This window comes from Oreochromis niloticus, linkage group LG6 (genome assembly GCF_001858045.2).
Source record: "Oreochromis niloticus isolate F11D_XX linkage group LG6, O_niloticus_UMD_NMBU, whole genome shotgun sequence".
Classification (NCBI taxonomy): domain Eukaryota; kingdom Metazoa; phylum Chordata; class Actinopteri; order Cichliformes; family Cichlidae; genus Oreochromis; species Oreochromis niloticus.
In genome coordinates this window covers 6,415,952-6,431,765 of record NC_031971.2, presented here as the reverse complement: position 1 = coordinate 6,431,765, position 15,814 = coordinate 6,415,952, and the positions used below count along the sequence as shown (strand labels likewise).

Below are 15,814 nucleotides of genomic sequence, written 5' to 3'. Positions count from 1 at the left end.
ACATTTCTTAAAAGTTACTTAAAGCAGTTGTGTGGAACCACTTGACATAACATTTTTAAGTAAATCTAATGTTTTATTTTTTTGAGTGTACCGGAAATGTACAACCCCACATCCGGCCTCAAACCAGGAAGTTAGCATTTTCTCGTGCACATAGTCAATACTCAAGACAAACAGAATAATCTGCACCAAGACAACCAAAGTCAACTGGATACCATTCATCACCATTTCCAATTTCCCTAAAAATGAGACAAAAAATATTGGATGAGGAAAACATCAGTGTGATATCAGTGTTCTCAACCCTTTGGTCAATCTTCATTCTCCTTGTACCAGGTGTAACTTGCTGCTGGGTAAACATCACTGCTACAGCTCAGTCACTGAACTGCCCTCAGCTATCTCACCACACAGGCTCAATGAGACCGATAGATGTCTTGGACCAAAAATAATAAGTGTTAAATAGCTCATATAAAGGCTGAATAATTGTCCAACTCTAACAACTCTTCAAGCTTCAAGCTAATGTCTTCTGTACATTCGAGTTATCTGTGGTAGAGTGTATGTACTTCACCCAGAAATAATCATTGTCTTGCACTGTTGTGCATTTTATGGTAAATTTGTATCTTTAAATTTGGGTAAATTATCAGCCTTTTTTAATAAGTCAAACATCCTTTGTTTAAGCTTTTTTGTAGACTTGGGTCAAAATTTGTCATATTGTGTGTGAAACTGGTATACAGTGTACTTATGCAACAATCTTGACTCACCCTTCATGTCTTCATCCCAGACTTTCTTGGCATTTTGTAAAGTGGTCTGGAGCAATAGTAGTTCCCCAGGCTTTCCTGTGTGTGTGTGTGTGTGTGTGTGTGTGTGCGCCAGTTAACACTGACTTTTGACTCATTCAAGCATAAAAAAGTCCTCTAGCTCAAAATATGAACCCGTGTTTCGTCTGCATATAACAAACAACTTAGCAAACAACAATATTAAATTGTACTTTTTGGAACTTTGTCATCAATTGTTTCCATTTCTTTAGCAGAATCTACAAAAAGAAAATGCTACAGAAGAGACAATTTGACTGACATGAAAAATGTTCATACCATCAAGGTATTTCCAAAAGTGCTACTATAATTTATTGTAATATATCTGAAAATAAATAGATTATGAATTCCTCTTGTAAAACCTTGACCAAATGAAACATGGTGCTCATGATGAATGAGATTTTCATACCAGATCGCTCAAGGATATTTGGTACAATGTAGGGAGTGTTAAAGGGAGAGAGCTTGCTGATTTGATGATAAGAAAGAAAGATAGAGATATCATTTGTGTACAGGACCAGGTGAAAGGGAAGAAAGATCAGATAGTGTAATGTGTTCAAAACTGGAAATTAAAGGGGTGATGTTGTATGTTGTTAGTGCATATGGACGCCGGTTAGAACGAGAGATATTCTGGAGTAAGTTGGATGAAATGGTGGGAAGTTTCTCCAGTGGGAAGAGTTTGGTGATTGGAGAAGAGGTGACGAGGAGGTGTTGGGTTGATATGGTGTTACGGGGGAGAAATGCAGAAGGACATCTCTAGAAGTAAGTATATTAGAGGGACAGCTCAGGTTGAGCAGTTACAAGAAAAAGTTAGAGAGGTTGAGATGGTTTAGTCATGTGCAGAAGAGGAATAGTGGATATGCTGGACAATGGATGTTTAAGACGAAGCTGCCCAGCAGGAGGAAAAGAGGAAGACCTCAGAGGAGGTTGATGGATTAGTGAAGGAAGATATTCAGAGGGTTGGTGTGACAGAAGAGAATGCTTGAGATAGGATGAGATGGAGGCAGATGATCTGTTGTGGTGAGCCCTAAAAGGATTAAATAATACAGCTGTTAATACTGCTGCAAACATATTGTGAGATTATTATATTATCTTATGCCACCTTATACTTCTAATCAAAGAATTGTTGAATCATTATACGGCTATAGGCCACATTATGCCTTGGATTAAAGATTGTGAAATCATTACACTGTTTTATGATGCACTATACTGCTGAGTTATAAGAAATGCTGTTTGTGTAGAATCATGGCCTTCCTTTTCTGATTACAAAGAGAACAGAACATACCTTAGAGGTTTTCTGCCCCATCTCATCAGGAGGAGATAAAACAGGAAGCCAAGGCTGTCACGTAAGAGAGAAAGAATGTGAGTTTAGTGTGGAGGGGGGCCAAAGCTATAAGAATGTGAGAAACGGTCAGACACTTTGAGATCTGGCGGACACCCTCCTGTCCACATCTCCCGTCTGGACGTTTATGGTCGAAGTGTTGTATGGAATAATGAGAACTGTTGATTGAGCATTTATACACCGAGTGTTGTTCTTCCTTCAGCCCAAAGATCAAAGAATTGGGATATTTAATTGGATTTTTTAAAATGAATGAAAAACAGTGATGAAATTACATCATTTACAAAAAATATTTTATTATTTTATTGTTATGGGTTTGATCAATCAAATCCTAAAATGGAAGGTACAACACAAAAATGTGTACAAATCGTCAATGGCTGTGCTTATTTTGTGAAGTCATTATTTGGTTTGTTTTTTTCAGACACTTTGAGTAAACCACAGTCATTGTTCATGAATGTTTGACTGTACTGTACAGTGTAAATGTATCTTCCCCATTTCCTTGATATCTTGTTCTGTGAAGGGAAAAAAGGATTTACATGATCAGTTTCAAATCAGATGTTTCCTTTAATTGTACGGCAATGAAAACTGTATCTCACCCTTTGGCTCTACTGGAATTGTCACATTTGACAGCAGTGTATTCAGCTTCACTGGCCTCTTCATCTTTGTGTCCGTATAGCTGACCTCGGCCGATGTTGGAGTACAGAGCGTCTGCCTGATTCTGAGAGAAGCGGATGGTGCTGTAGTGAAGGTCATCCTGGTGACCTGATGGTTCTCCTTCTGCTACAGCTGACGGGGTGTCGTACACTGGATCCATGTTCACCTGATGAAACCAGAACTTGATACTTACTGTAGAAATACTTCAATAGGTATCGAGAGTTTCTGGTGACTTTTATGAAATGAATTGTTCTTGATTTTTTTATTGATTATGGTCAATACTTCTTTTTTGAGAAAATTAAAAATACATGTTTAGACCACACAAGGTTTTAAAAATAATCAATGTGATAAACTATGTCAGAATTAACATGTTATAGGTGGTTAGATACTTAAAATATTAGTATTTACATTTAAGTGATGATCTGTTTGCTGGTATTTTCAAAAAAGCTATCCATTTTGATTATTATTATTATTATTATTATTTTAAGATCTTTGCCTTCAAAATAAAGTGCATTGGGGTGACTGTTGCTGAGCTTTGGCACTATATAAATAAAATTCAATTCAATTCAATTTGACCTCATCGTCCTGTTCCATTTATTACCACAATGCAAAACAAATTAGAAATCCCATTGCACTGCAGTCTAATATGTGTTGCTCACATTGATCAGCAGGGAATGTAGAAATGCAGGAAAACATATTGTGCTGAGATTACAATGCTCCAAAATCACTCCAAGGTGACAGCTTTATTTTAAGGTGTGTTTTTAAAGTGTTTTTCTTTCACAGTGGAATACTTTCTCACCTGTTCTTCACTGGACGGTTTCTCTCCATCTTTACTCTGTTGTGTGAACCACTTACATTTTCTAAATAGGAGACAAGAATTCAATGTAACAGCACATTTATGTATCAAAGAGATGATAGACTAATTGATTCATAAGAATCACAGAACTGCTCACCTAATGCACAGGAAGACCATGACCAGTGTGATAGCAAGGAAAACAGCAGTGATTGTACCAGTAACTGCTGCTTTCCGTGTACCTGAGAAGTCACAAAGGATAATAGAAACAAATCAGGAACATCAGAAAATTCTCATACATGACTATACACTTAAAAGGTGTTCACCTGCATAGAGATCATTCTCATACTAAAACCATTCAAAAAACTCTAACTCACTTGCTACAGCAATCAGATGTAAGGTGGACCTATGTTGTCCTCTTAAGTTCTGGGCATTACAGTAATAACTCCCACTGTGTTCAGTTCTAAAATCAGTAATAGTGAAGTTCTGTCCTGATGCTTTTGGTGAGCTTTCATTCTCCTTGTACCAGGTGTAATTAGCTGCTGGGTTAGCATCACTGCTACAGGTCAGAGTGACTGAACTGCCCTCCACTATCTCAGCAGAGGGACTCACTGACACAGAGGGAAGCCTCGGAGGATCTGGGAAAGAGCAAATAAGAGTGTATGCATATATATGTGTCTTTCTATCTATTTATCTATCTATCTATTTATCCATCCATCCATCTAGATAGATAGATAGATATGCATATACATTTGTACATAGATACAAATACTTGAAGTGAAAAATCGAATTCTTCTTACACTTAACATCTATGAATAGAGAATTTGAGGTTATCTGTCCATACTGATTCTCAGACTTGCATGAGTAATTCCCGCTGTCCTCTGAGCTGATGGCAGTGAAATGATAGATGCTTACTGGGCTTGCAAGCAGGGGTTGGTTCTCCTTGTACCAGGTGTGTTTAGCTGCTGGGTTAGCATCAGTGCTACAAGTCAGATTGACTGAATCTCCCTCCACTATCATACCAGAAGGTGTCATTAACACAATGGACGTCTTTGGACCATCTGCAAGATAGATCACAAATTTTAGGTAGATTTTATGTTGCAGTGTGTGGGGCAAGGTATTGTGATAAAGCCCTTTAAAACATTCAAATAAAATTGTAAATTGTATTATTTTTTAACTGCTTCTTCACGAGCTATTACTGCTCAGTGTGTCCTAATGCATGACCAGGACCTCTACAGACAGGAAGGCCCTCCAGGTCTACTCTGATCCCAGCCACACACTGTTCATGCTCCTGCCAGGAGGTACAGGAGCATCCACACCCACATCAGCAGATTCAAGGACAGTTTCTAACCACAAGCCATCAGACTACTGAACTGCTCAAAGTATTTTTACAGTAGTTTTAGTAATTTGTATTTATTTATTCTGCTGTTTTTATATTTTTATATATTTATAAAAAAAAAAATATTTTTGCCTTAATTACTTTATCTGCTACTTTGCTGATAATAATGTGCCATTGTGCCACCTTCATATGACAAATAAAACTTGAAACTCAATGTTAATAATGACAAGTATGAAGAAGGTGGGCATCATATGGACTTCTTTTTATTTTGCATTTACATAAATCATTCTTTACTCACATTTTACATTAATGAAGATATATTCAGATATCCTCTTTCCCAGCACATTTTCAGCTGTACAGTAATATTCTCCAGAATCAGAGGGTTGGATGGACTGGAAGAACAGCTGTTTTTCTTTACTGACCAGTGTTTGAGCCTTCCTGTACCAGGAATACTTAGGTAATGGGTTAGCTTCACTGCTGCAGGTCAGAGACACTAAACTGCCCTTCATGATGTCACCAGGAGCTGTCCTCGTCACCGAGGGAACCTTTGGAGCGTCTGGACAACAAAACATACATGAATGTGTTTTTAGTCTTTAACTGTGTGTCACTGTCCAGAATGTTGATGGTTGAGCTGCACCAGCTACTGGAAATTCTGTCGCTTGTGCCTGTTTTAAATAACTGTGAAAAGATGCATACTATAATTTCTTCTACAGAGTATTCTGGTGTTGCCACTCATCCTGGTTAACTACAAATAAAAATGAAAGAAACATAATATAGTATTTTCTAACCTCATATTATAACCTCATCAGCAATACACAATCTTCACGAAAGTGAACACATATCTAGAGGCAAAATAAACCTGCTATAGGAAGCCAGTGCCATACCAACAAACACAACACAGTCGAGTCGCTGCCAGTCTTATCTTTGCTAAACATACAAATATGAGCAGCAAGAGTGCGTGAACAAATTTTGCTGGAATGATCATGTCAAAATAGAAACTGAATGCTGTGTTTGGAGTAGAGATGGCACGATACCACTTTTTAATATCCGATACCGATTCCGATATCATAAATTTGGATATCTGTCGATACCGATATGAATCCGATATAGCATATTTTGTCAATAGAACAGTTTTTTTATAAATATCTTGCTGCATTTTGTATAAGTTCATACTCAAGTTTTAAAAAACAAGAGACTGAAGCTATTCTGCTATACCTGTATGCAAAAAATACACTGCATCCAAAACATTTTATAGTTCAGCAACACTGATCAATCTAATAAATTAAAACCTACACTATCCTCTCTATTCTGGTATTTTAAAGAGTACTTAGTGGAAATATTAAGCAACCTAACTAATAGGGTTGCCAACTCCCAAGAAAAATATTACAGAACCAACCCCGCCCTTAATCGATGTAATCAACTTTAATTTAATGTAAGATGTGTAAGACAAATGCACAGAAATCAATTATTTTTCTACAATAATTAAGTAGATTCAACATCTTTCTTCAACAGAATTGCAGACTGCACAGGTACCTTCTCAAAAGAAAAAATACTATAGCTTACTAGGGTATATTAGACTTATTAGTTACTATATACAATAATGGATTTCTATACATTTATTCAGATGATGACCTTTGTTGTAAGATTCAGATAATTATTTATTCAAAGTTTTTAAATGACATAAAAAAGAAAAGTATTTCTTTGTGCCCCCCTCTCCCTGTTAATGCCCAACCTGGCCCCCTGGCAAAACTTTATTAGACCCGCCCCTGCACAGTCAGCTACGTAAAAAAGGATCCTGGTGTTATTTGTCTCTCGGAAACAGTTCATAACTTCCCTTCAACTCATTCATGTCACAAAAGGTAAACCTGTTTCTCCATCACCTGTTCAGCTCTGATGATTTAGTAAGGACATCTCCTGGTTTCATCTTCATGTTTCCCTCTCACCACACATCCAAATGGATATCATGACCAGCAGCTTTTACAGCTGTGGCTCCAGCAAACATCAGCTGATACTAGAAAGTAATATTAAATACATTCTAACAACAGCTTTTCACGCTTAAACGTGATGCTGTTGTTTATCTGCTGGTCTGTTCTTTCTAGTGCAAAGTGGGCGATAAACAAACAAGAAAGACGGGACTTGCGACAGAAAAGCCGATCAGCTGATCGTTGATCAGTTTCATGTTTGAAGTAATAACAGGAGAGGGAGGGGGAGTGAATGAGAGAAGTAGATGCAACTGCGCAGCAAAGACAGAATAACTCCAGCTTTGTGTCTATTTTTCAATTCTAGCTGAAGTACGGGACAAATCGCTTCCTTTTCACCTCAATATGGAACTCCGATGGCCAGTCCAGCTGTGGCTCCATATATCAGTTAAGCTTAATGTGGAAATACTATGCAAACATTCAGAGATGAACTTACACACTTGCTTTACTTCTCTGGGATAGTTTTCGCCGAGATGAAATGCCGCGGTTAGGAAGCATGTAGCGAGGCTCCAAATGCTCCAACAGACCACAGGCAGGTCTCGCAGACAACAGCCGCTCTATCACGTGACACATACTGCTCAAATGCGCCGAGCTGGGTTACGCCAAGTTGCGCATTTTGTGAGGTGATTTTGTGATACTTCGGATGGGATTACATTTTTTATTTCTCTCCGATATCCGATCCAGTAATTTAGGTCAGTATCGGACCGATACCGATATGTAATATCGGATCGGTCCATCTCTAGTTTGGAGAAAGGAAAGCACTGTTTCCCAGGACAAAAACTGGTCATCTGCGAAGCAGTCTGATAGGCTGCTAATCACATAGGCTGAGCCTTTTTTTTGCTGTATCCACACTAGGACAACTCTCCATCATCAACAGAGCAATGAATTTTGGATTATTCTAGCAAATTCTAGAGTAAAATAGCAGTAACTGATATCTGTGAATTAAATCTAAGAAGCAGTTGAGCAGTAAGACAAAGTTGTTTCACTGTTGGATTACAAACAACCAAAGATAACTTTCAGGATTAGTCAAAGATCACTGGATAAGATGGATGGATACAATCAATTTAATCATTTGATGTTTTTTTAATTTCTTGGTTTCTCTTTAAATATGTTTCATATACAATACTTATCATATTTCCTACTTGTACATTATTCACATGATTTAATCTGTCTGTAATATAACAACTGACGATCAAAGATGATCATTTGTTAAGTGGCACTGTGAAGTAAACTCACACACTGGGTTAGAGCGGTGACCCTCGTAAGCACAGGAGTAGCTGTCGGGACCATCAGCATATTTTGTGTATAAGGAAGAAGATTCTCCAAGAATTTCCTCTTCATTCTTATACCAGACAAAGAATGAATGACCAGAAGGAAAACAGCTGCTCTGACAGATCAGCTGTGGGCTAGTGGAGGACCAAACCACCTGTACCTGTACATCTGGATCTGCAAAGAAAAATGACAGAAGGAAAAAAATGATAGTGGGGTTCTGAAACGTTTCAACTTTTTACTGTTATTGTTATCCACAATATTAGAAGAGTGCAATGGTAAACTGAAAACTGCTCCAGCAAAGAAACAACTTCATTATGCTGCTAACACAAGCATCTGCACATATAGCATGGTATCACTAAGCTAGCCAAGAACCCAGAGTGATGCTAAAAATGAGCGTATGCCAGCACAGCAGCCAGACCCTTTAAATCAGCATCAGAATTAAGTTTCTACACAAATGAAGAATGTGTCTTGGTGTCATGATGCAAAAGAAAGTGGTACAGAAATAGAATACAGAATATATAAAATATTAATATAATAAATATGAATATAAGTGCACACAATAGAAATATACACTATCTACCTAAAGATATTAGAATACAAATCAGTGTAAGCATGTAACGGTTATGAGCAGGACGAGGAAGGAAACTGTTCTTGTAACAAGAAACAAAGGCACTGATGAGCAGTCAGGCTTGCACCACTGTAGCCTAACCTTCATTTCTGCTTGCATATGTTTCTACAGTAGAACAACTGAGGCGATGGCTTTGAAGTATCGTTAGGCTGTTTTTCATCTTTTTGGTTTTTGAGGGTCTTTTGATGTTGTTTTGTTTTGTTGTTGGGTTGGTGTTTGTAAACACTAAAAGAAAAATGGTATGTGTGTCCTCATAAGGACAGAGATTTGTGTTGGTACGTGAAACTGTAGCGTAAGATTCAAAGTGTTGACTGGTAATAATGTGGCAGTGTGTTTTAGTTCATTTTACAGAGTAACGTGAAATTAATGGACTGCATTACTTTTAAGAAAAGTAATGAGTGACGTGTAATACAGTGCTTTTTTTTTTGTAATAACTACCCCAATACTGATTGTAAGTTTACTAAGAGGATATATGGTTGTCATTCACATACAATATACACTATCTACATGTTGACAATAACACTGCACTATACATAGTATAGGGTTATAATACAGATTAATAATTATTGGTCAGTCAGTACCTGTGACAGTCAGAGTTGTTCCAGGTGAAATGTTTCCCCATTGAAATGATTGCGTTGTGAATTTGAAGCGATATTCTGCAGAGTCAGTCTTTCTCAAGTCACTGATTCTCAGAGTGGAGTGTCCTTTCTCTCTTTCAAGGAACTGAAAACGATCTGCATGCTGGGAGTCTTTACTAAGGTCCCATAGTAGAAAGTGAGTTCTCAACCAATGACTACGATCAGGTCTGAACCAGAATTTTGACACAACAGGATCTGTGTGATAGTATGTGCAAGAAATGTTCACTGATGAGCCTTTGAAGGCACAGATTCTTCTTTCAGTGTAATTCACTCTGTTGCAGTACTGATTATAGCCACCTGAAAAACAGAATCCTTTAAGATTGCCAAGAAAACACAGTTTTGCGTGCATTTATTGTCTTTGAACAGTCTTGTCCATGTTAAAGATATCTTGCTACAGTACATTAAGGAACAGATGTACATAATAAATATTGCATCAGCGCAATCTGGGTTCTGGCATTTGAAAAGTATTGTGTGTATTTACAAAGACAGCACAGAGAAAAGACTGTGTTCATGAACACATTTTTACGAGGTTCTTTGTCAAGGCGCAAAATATAAGGAAAATATTCAAATCAGGTACATAAACTTATTTACTAATGTTTGTTACACACAATTTACTGCTGACACACAGAATAAAAGCATGGCTTAATTTTTGTGTGCTCACAATTCCCATTTGACTCATTTAGGAAATCTGGCCGTGAAACAGCATCATATCCTGCTGAGACCCTTTGTACTAATATGGGGAAAATGCATTTTGTCTTAGATTTTATTAAGATAATATTTTATTAATGTGTTGTGCTGTACTGCCCTAACATATTTTTTTTATTACATTCTGCTTAAAGATGATGTTCAGTTTTGATACTTTTCAGATCCAACTAATCACAAACAGCTAGGAAACATTTAATATACATCCCAAACAAGAGCTTGGGTTCTCAGGAGGGTATGAGTGGAAGAGTGTGGCGTATACTCACACACAGAAGGAGAAGGAAAGGTCTCATGTGGCTTGATAGCACAGGAAATGCTGTCTTCAGAATAAAAGTAGCCTGAATAAAGTGATTCTGTTGAAGTCATGTGTCCATTCTTGTACCAGATGTATGAAGAATGATGAGGAAGGCAATTGCTGTGACACTGCATCTCTAATTTGCTGCACCAATGAGTAAGGCATTGAGATTTGTGAATCGTCTGCACTTCTACACCTGGATTTGTAAAATGCAATATAACAGACAGTGAAATTCCCTGCACGGGTTCATAAATGTTAAGAATGTGATCCAACAGACAACAGTCTTACCTGTTACAGACAAACTGACTCCAGGTGAACCAGTATAGTTCCCCCCTGGCTGGTTTGTTATGAGCCTTAATCTGTACACAGCTGAGTCGCTCTCCCTCAGGTCTGTTATTCTCAGAGTGCAGTCGTTCGTACCACAGTGATACCAAACACGACCTGCATACTTTGAATCTATTCTAAGATCCACAGGTTCAACATTGGGCAAATAAATGAACCAGAAGATATTCTGAACTGTGGTACTGATGCTGTTTATTCTTGGTGGGTATGTGTAGGTGCAGTGCATTTCCACTGTCGATCCTTTAATGGCACAGATCTCAGTAGAAGTATAAGTCACTTCCCATTCTCTCCAACTGTGCACCACTGAAACAACAGAAATTACAGTCAAGATTAGCAAGATTTTAAACGTCAGAATTGTATTTTGTTTTCATCTGAAGTCACAAGAAATATTTGAATACATAATGCAGACTTCAAACTGAGACAATAAGGTTTGGTCTCTCAAAGATAAGCTGGATATTCCTAATGCACATGTCTCAGTAATCCATCCATATATTAATATTGACTGAGAAAACAAATGTGGGAAATTTGACTCTGTGTTTTGGGCATTCCTGGCTGCTGGAGAATTTCCACCTGTGATATGGATGGGAAAATGCTAAATGTTAACAGTTAGAAGGGCGTGGCGTGCCTTTGCTTGGTTGGTTTCCCGTGTTCGCTGAAGCGTGGAGCTGCTGAAGAAATGTGAAACTCTTCAGCATCAGACTGTGACGTCTTGATAATATGAATTTTGCAGAAATAGCACATTGAAGTCAGAATACCATCGCACAAACAAAAACAACAAATATACAGTTCAAAAATGAAATCTTAACTTTGGAAAAAAAGGTTTAAAGAAAATTTACAAATTTACTTTGTGTTTATGGTGAACAGGTAAAAACTGTTCACCACATTTTACATTAAATATTTCATTTTTTAATCGAAAGGTTTCTCTAAAAAGAACATGTTCAGTCTATGTAAGACTGGAAATAATTCCTTATTGCTTTATATTTAGCCTGAAACCATCACTATCACTATTCTTATGACATTCAAGCAGTTTAACCATTGTTAAGTAAAGCAGTTTCACCCCGGTTCTTTTTTATTCCTCGGGCATCCGGAGACGGCACTGGACTCAGTAGTCATTTCACAAAAGCTTTATTCATCTTCAGTTACGCATGCATCTTCTAGAAGGGGAGACGTGCAAGGCCGGTGTCCCTCTGCAGATCTTCCCTTCTTTGTTTGTTACAACCAGTTTTATAGAAGCGACCCCATCGTAAAACCCACATGGTGTGTTGCAAACTCTGTGTTTGTGTATGTATGTGTGTTTATGTGAGTGCACGTGAGTGACTGTGCGTGTGGGTGTGTGTGCGTCGTAACAGTTAAAGCACTGTGTGTCTCTGTGTATGTGACTTCCTGCCGGTCATAAAAGTAATCTCCCCTCACCCAAGCTACACCAAATTCCTTTACACAACATACAAAACAGAGTTAACATATTACAAGCACTGAGACCCCCACTCTGCATCCACTGGGCCATTGGCCTCTTGTGGTCTTACTTTTACAGCTAAGCATGTGGAGAGTCTCCTGCAAACCTACTTCTAAGTTATAACAATTATGAGATTTTATTAAAGGTACAAGCATCAGCATCAGCATCCAACTGTAGCTTCCTGTCTCCTTTTATGACAGGCAGACCCCCAGTGTCCATAAATTCCTTTCCCTCTACACAATTACACACACTCTCAGGCCTACAGCTAAACCAAACTGAAACACACAGACAAATCCTTCCCTAATCCTCTGATCTACTGCTGGACCCTCTCATCTAAGCAAATTTAACACATTATCTTCTAATAATTGTTTTCTTGTACACACACCATCTTTGCAGGAAGTTCCTGTTATTTACTGAAATAATTACATTAAAGCATACAGTGTTCCAGGATGATGTCCAGTAAGTAAATATACTTATAAATATACCAAATATACCAAATAACTGGACTAAAGACCTTAAGTGTATATAAAAGATGTTCAGTACCTGATATGGACAGAACGATGACAACAATCCCACTCACAGCTGTTGTTACACTCATAGTCATTCTGTTTGTCTCACTGTTAGAAAATGTCACATGGTCAGAGCTGCACATGAGATAAAATCCACATAATTATCTAAAATAAGAAATAGGACAGCAAACATGTGACCGTTGTGGTTTCAACACATTAATAAGACAGCTGTCAAAGTCTGTCCTAGCTTACTTCCTCTTTACCAGCCTGTAATATTTGAATATCCGGACATTCCCTGAAATTAAAACTTCTCATGAGCAAAAAAGAAAGTTCAATTTTGAGGCTGATGATCATTGCAGTAATGAAACTTTAAAAAATAGAGTGCACTATCCACTTGACAGCTTCTTCTGTTTCCTGATCAGCAGATCAGGACTCAGAGATACTGCAACATGTAACTCTTCATTGACTTGAATTTAATGTGGTGTAAATAATACATGAGATTGGTTTAGTACATCTATAGTCGTGTGATGTGTTTGTGTTTTTTCATCTATTCTTTAAAGTGTGAATTATTTGTCCCAGACAGTGACCATGCACCACCAGCACTGCTGCATAAATGCATTAACACATACAATTATTATTTTTTTAATTAATAAATGCTCTGTCTCTATGCATTTTGCCACTGCTATGGATTCCAAGTACTGACTTTAGGTTTCACTTATTATACGCTGCAACCAGAGAGTAGACAGACACTGTAATCCTGTGTAGGTGGTACTAAAAACAGAACAAGAGATTATTTTTTCGACTACTTTTTTACAAACTTACTAAATTGCACCCTCTCGTGGCAGACACTGTGCTGTCCACGTCCAAACGTAGATCGAGAAAAAAAAATTGTAACTTCTATTAGCATTAACTGATTGTTGACCATTTGAATGTGAACAAACAAAAAACAAACAAAAGATCTAACACTGTTCAAAATAACAATTTCAAAAATATTCAACATGCATAGAGCTGTGTATCACAACATCAGCTGTCCTCTTACATATAACTCCTAATTTATCAGGTTTCTACTTCTGTTCAGCATATTCAGAAACCACCCACGGTGCACGCAGAGGTGTAGCAGTGAATTCTGACCAACGTCCAGTTAGGTGTCATTTTTAATGGATCAAGACAGGATAGCCAAGAGAGGCAATAAAATCTAAAACAAGTAACAATTTTTTAATATAGATCCAGGTTACTGGCTGAGAACTTGATTTACTCAGTTTCTTGCAGAGACTGTTTGTGGAGAGGCTGGCCTAGTTTATTATTGTACCTACAATTTATAGACTTCTCCTAATTCAGAGGCAGATTGGTTATAACTACAGACAGGTAGATCTAGCCTCCTGGTCTTAAAAATGAAGTCAGTGTGGAAGGCCAACAGATGGTGATAGCTGTGCTCATAAAAAAGAAAAAAAAAACCCCTGAAAGTCTTTTGGAGAAAATGAGAAAGCAGCTCTATTTCTAGACGTGTAAACACTTCCCTGCAGAGTTTATGTTCTCAGTCACTCATTCTGAATCCATTAAATAAAAAATTGGAGACTTTTTTTTTTAACTTGGTCATATTAAGTTTCGCTGGTTTTTTCCCCCTCATTGGCTTGTCAATCACACTCATCAGTGCATGACAAAGGTACTGTACCCGTGAAATTAATGAACTGAATAAAAACCTACTGCTGTGATCTGTGATCTGCTAAATAAAACAGACAAGGTTTAGTTAATCACCCGGTTATCTTTGGGAGTTTCGACCAAAACAGTTTTGGTCGAAACTGTTTTGCTAATGCACTTAAATTCAAATTCAGATGGCTAAAAGAAATACCAGTACCAGTGTCCCTTTGGTGTCCGCTTAATGTGTAACAAAGCAAATGACAGATATTCAAATTCAGTATGTCTGTAGTGATTTGACTTCTATTCTCAATCCTCTTCATATTATATGAATTATTATGTGATTATTTGTACAACAGAGTCAAACACCACTGAGACAATTTCTCCTGTATGAAGTTCAAGTTGCTGGTTTTCTTTTGTGAGTCCTTGCTGCCAAAACAGTGACTCAAAGTGCTGAGAGGTCATCATCTGTCAAAGTTGTAAAATCCTCTATGAACATGGTGTAGAACAGATGTGGATCATCTGCCAGAGAGAAGTTGTGCATTGTTAGCTTAATTGGTTGAAATTTAGTTACTTTAATTGATTTCCTGCAGCTAAGTTGACAAAAAATGAGTGTTAAAAGTTGTCAGCATGATATATTTATGGCCAGATTCAGTGTATTCAGTCATTCAATGCCATCAGGCCGACCATCCTGGGTGAGAACCTGACAGCGATGCAGGTGGATGTCTGTCTCATGTCCTGGATTGTAGATATTTGACAGGAAGGCCACAATATGTGTTTCTTCAACACTGTGTGTCTGACAAGGTGATCAGCAACACTCAGGCACCACTAGAGGCCGTCCTCTACCCTTTCTTATTCAACCTTTAATAAACTGGACGGGGTTAAAAACACCGCTGCACTCTACAGGAAGGGCCAGAGTCGGCTCTATTTTCTGAGGCTGCGGAGGTCTTTTAACACCTGTCGGACAATGCTCAGGATTTTGTACAAGTCTGTTGTCCAGTGCCGTCCTCTATGCTGTTGCATGCTGCAGCATCAGGTTGAGGGTGGCAGATGCCAACAAACTCAATAACCAGTAATGTTGTGGGGATGGAGCTGGACTGCCTAGAGGTGGTGTTGGAGAGGCGAGTGATCTCCAAGAAGAACAATAATGGACAATACCAGCCAACCACCCACTCCATGTCACATATCCAGTCACAGGAGCACGTTCAGTGAGAGACTCAGATAATCCAAATACACCACTGAACAACACAGGAAATCAGAGGGGCGCTTTAATTTCTACTTTATCTGTGCTAATTTCTGCACCATGGACTGGGGTATTTGTACATTAGGACTACTTTGTAATATTTTCTATTTTATAATACAATGTATTATTTTATTGATACTTTGAGTAGACATTTACTGTTCCTACTGTCTTTGACTAAATGTGCCTCTAT

The 15,814-nt window shown here is 37.9% G+C and overlaps 1 protein-coding gene across 4 annotated transcripts; it reads right to left on the bottom strand.

Moving 5' to 3' along the window:
- Nucleotides 1-2,418: 2,418 nt before the first annotated feature.
- On the bottom strand, nt 2,419-12,953 carry LOC102080295 (Fc receptor-like protein 5). Of its 4 annotated transcripts, none has more exons than XM_025907937.1 (12): nt 12,781-12,953; nt 10,731-11,087; nt 10,414-10,638; nt 9,389-9,742; nt 8,144-8,353; nt 5,227-5,484; nt 4,390-4,650; nt 3,967-4,227; nt 3,750-3,831; nt 3,596-3,656; nt 2,739-2,962; nt 2,419-2,654 (listed from the first exon to the last, which is right to left on the bottom strand). In XM_025907937.1, exons 1-12 carry the CDS (start codon nt 12,887-12,889, stop codon nt 2,591-2,593), a joined length of 2,466 nt encoding a protein of 821 aa, XP_025763722.1. In that variant the 5' UTR covers nt 12,890-12,953; the 3' UTR covers nt 2,419-2,590. The 4 variants fall into 4 exon arrangements, with proteins under 4 accessions (XP_025763722.1, XP_025763723.1, XP_019215772.2 ...); XM_025907938.1 differs by having other exon boundaries at nt 9,389-9,640; XM_019360227.2 differs by lacking the exon at nt 12,781-12,953 and adding an exon at nt 11,842-11,983.
- Nucleotides 12,954-15,814: the final 2,861 nt, after the last annotated feature.

What these genes read in the sequence shown, in the direction of transcription:
- LOC102080295 (XM_025907937.1), bottom strand. Translation starts at nt 12,889, where the DNA reads ATGTGCAGCTCTGACCATGTGACATTTTCTAACAGTGAGACAAACAGA. An exon ending in TCACCGCTCTAACCCAGTGT is followed by an intron (nt 5,485 to 8,143) that starts GTGAGTTTACTT and finishes TTTGTTGTCCAG; the next exon opens with ACGCTCCAAAGGTTCCCTCG. An exon ending in AATTCCAGTAGAGCCAAAGG is followed by an intron (nt 2,655 to 2,738) that starts GTGAGATACAGT and finishes TTCCCTTCACAG; the next exon opens with AACAAGATATCAAGGAAATG.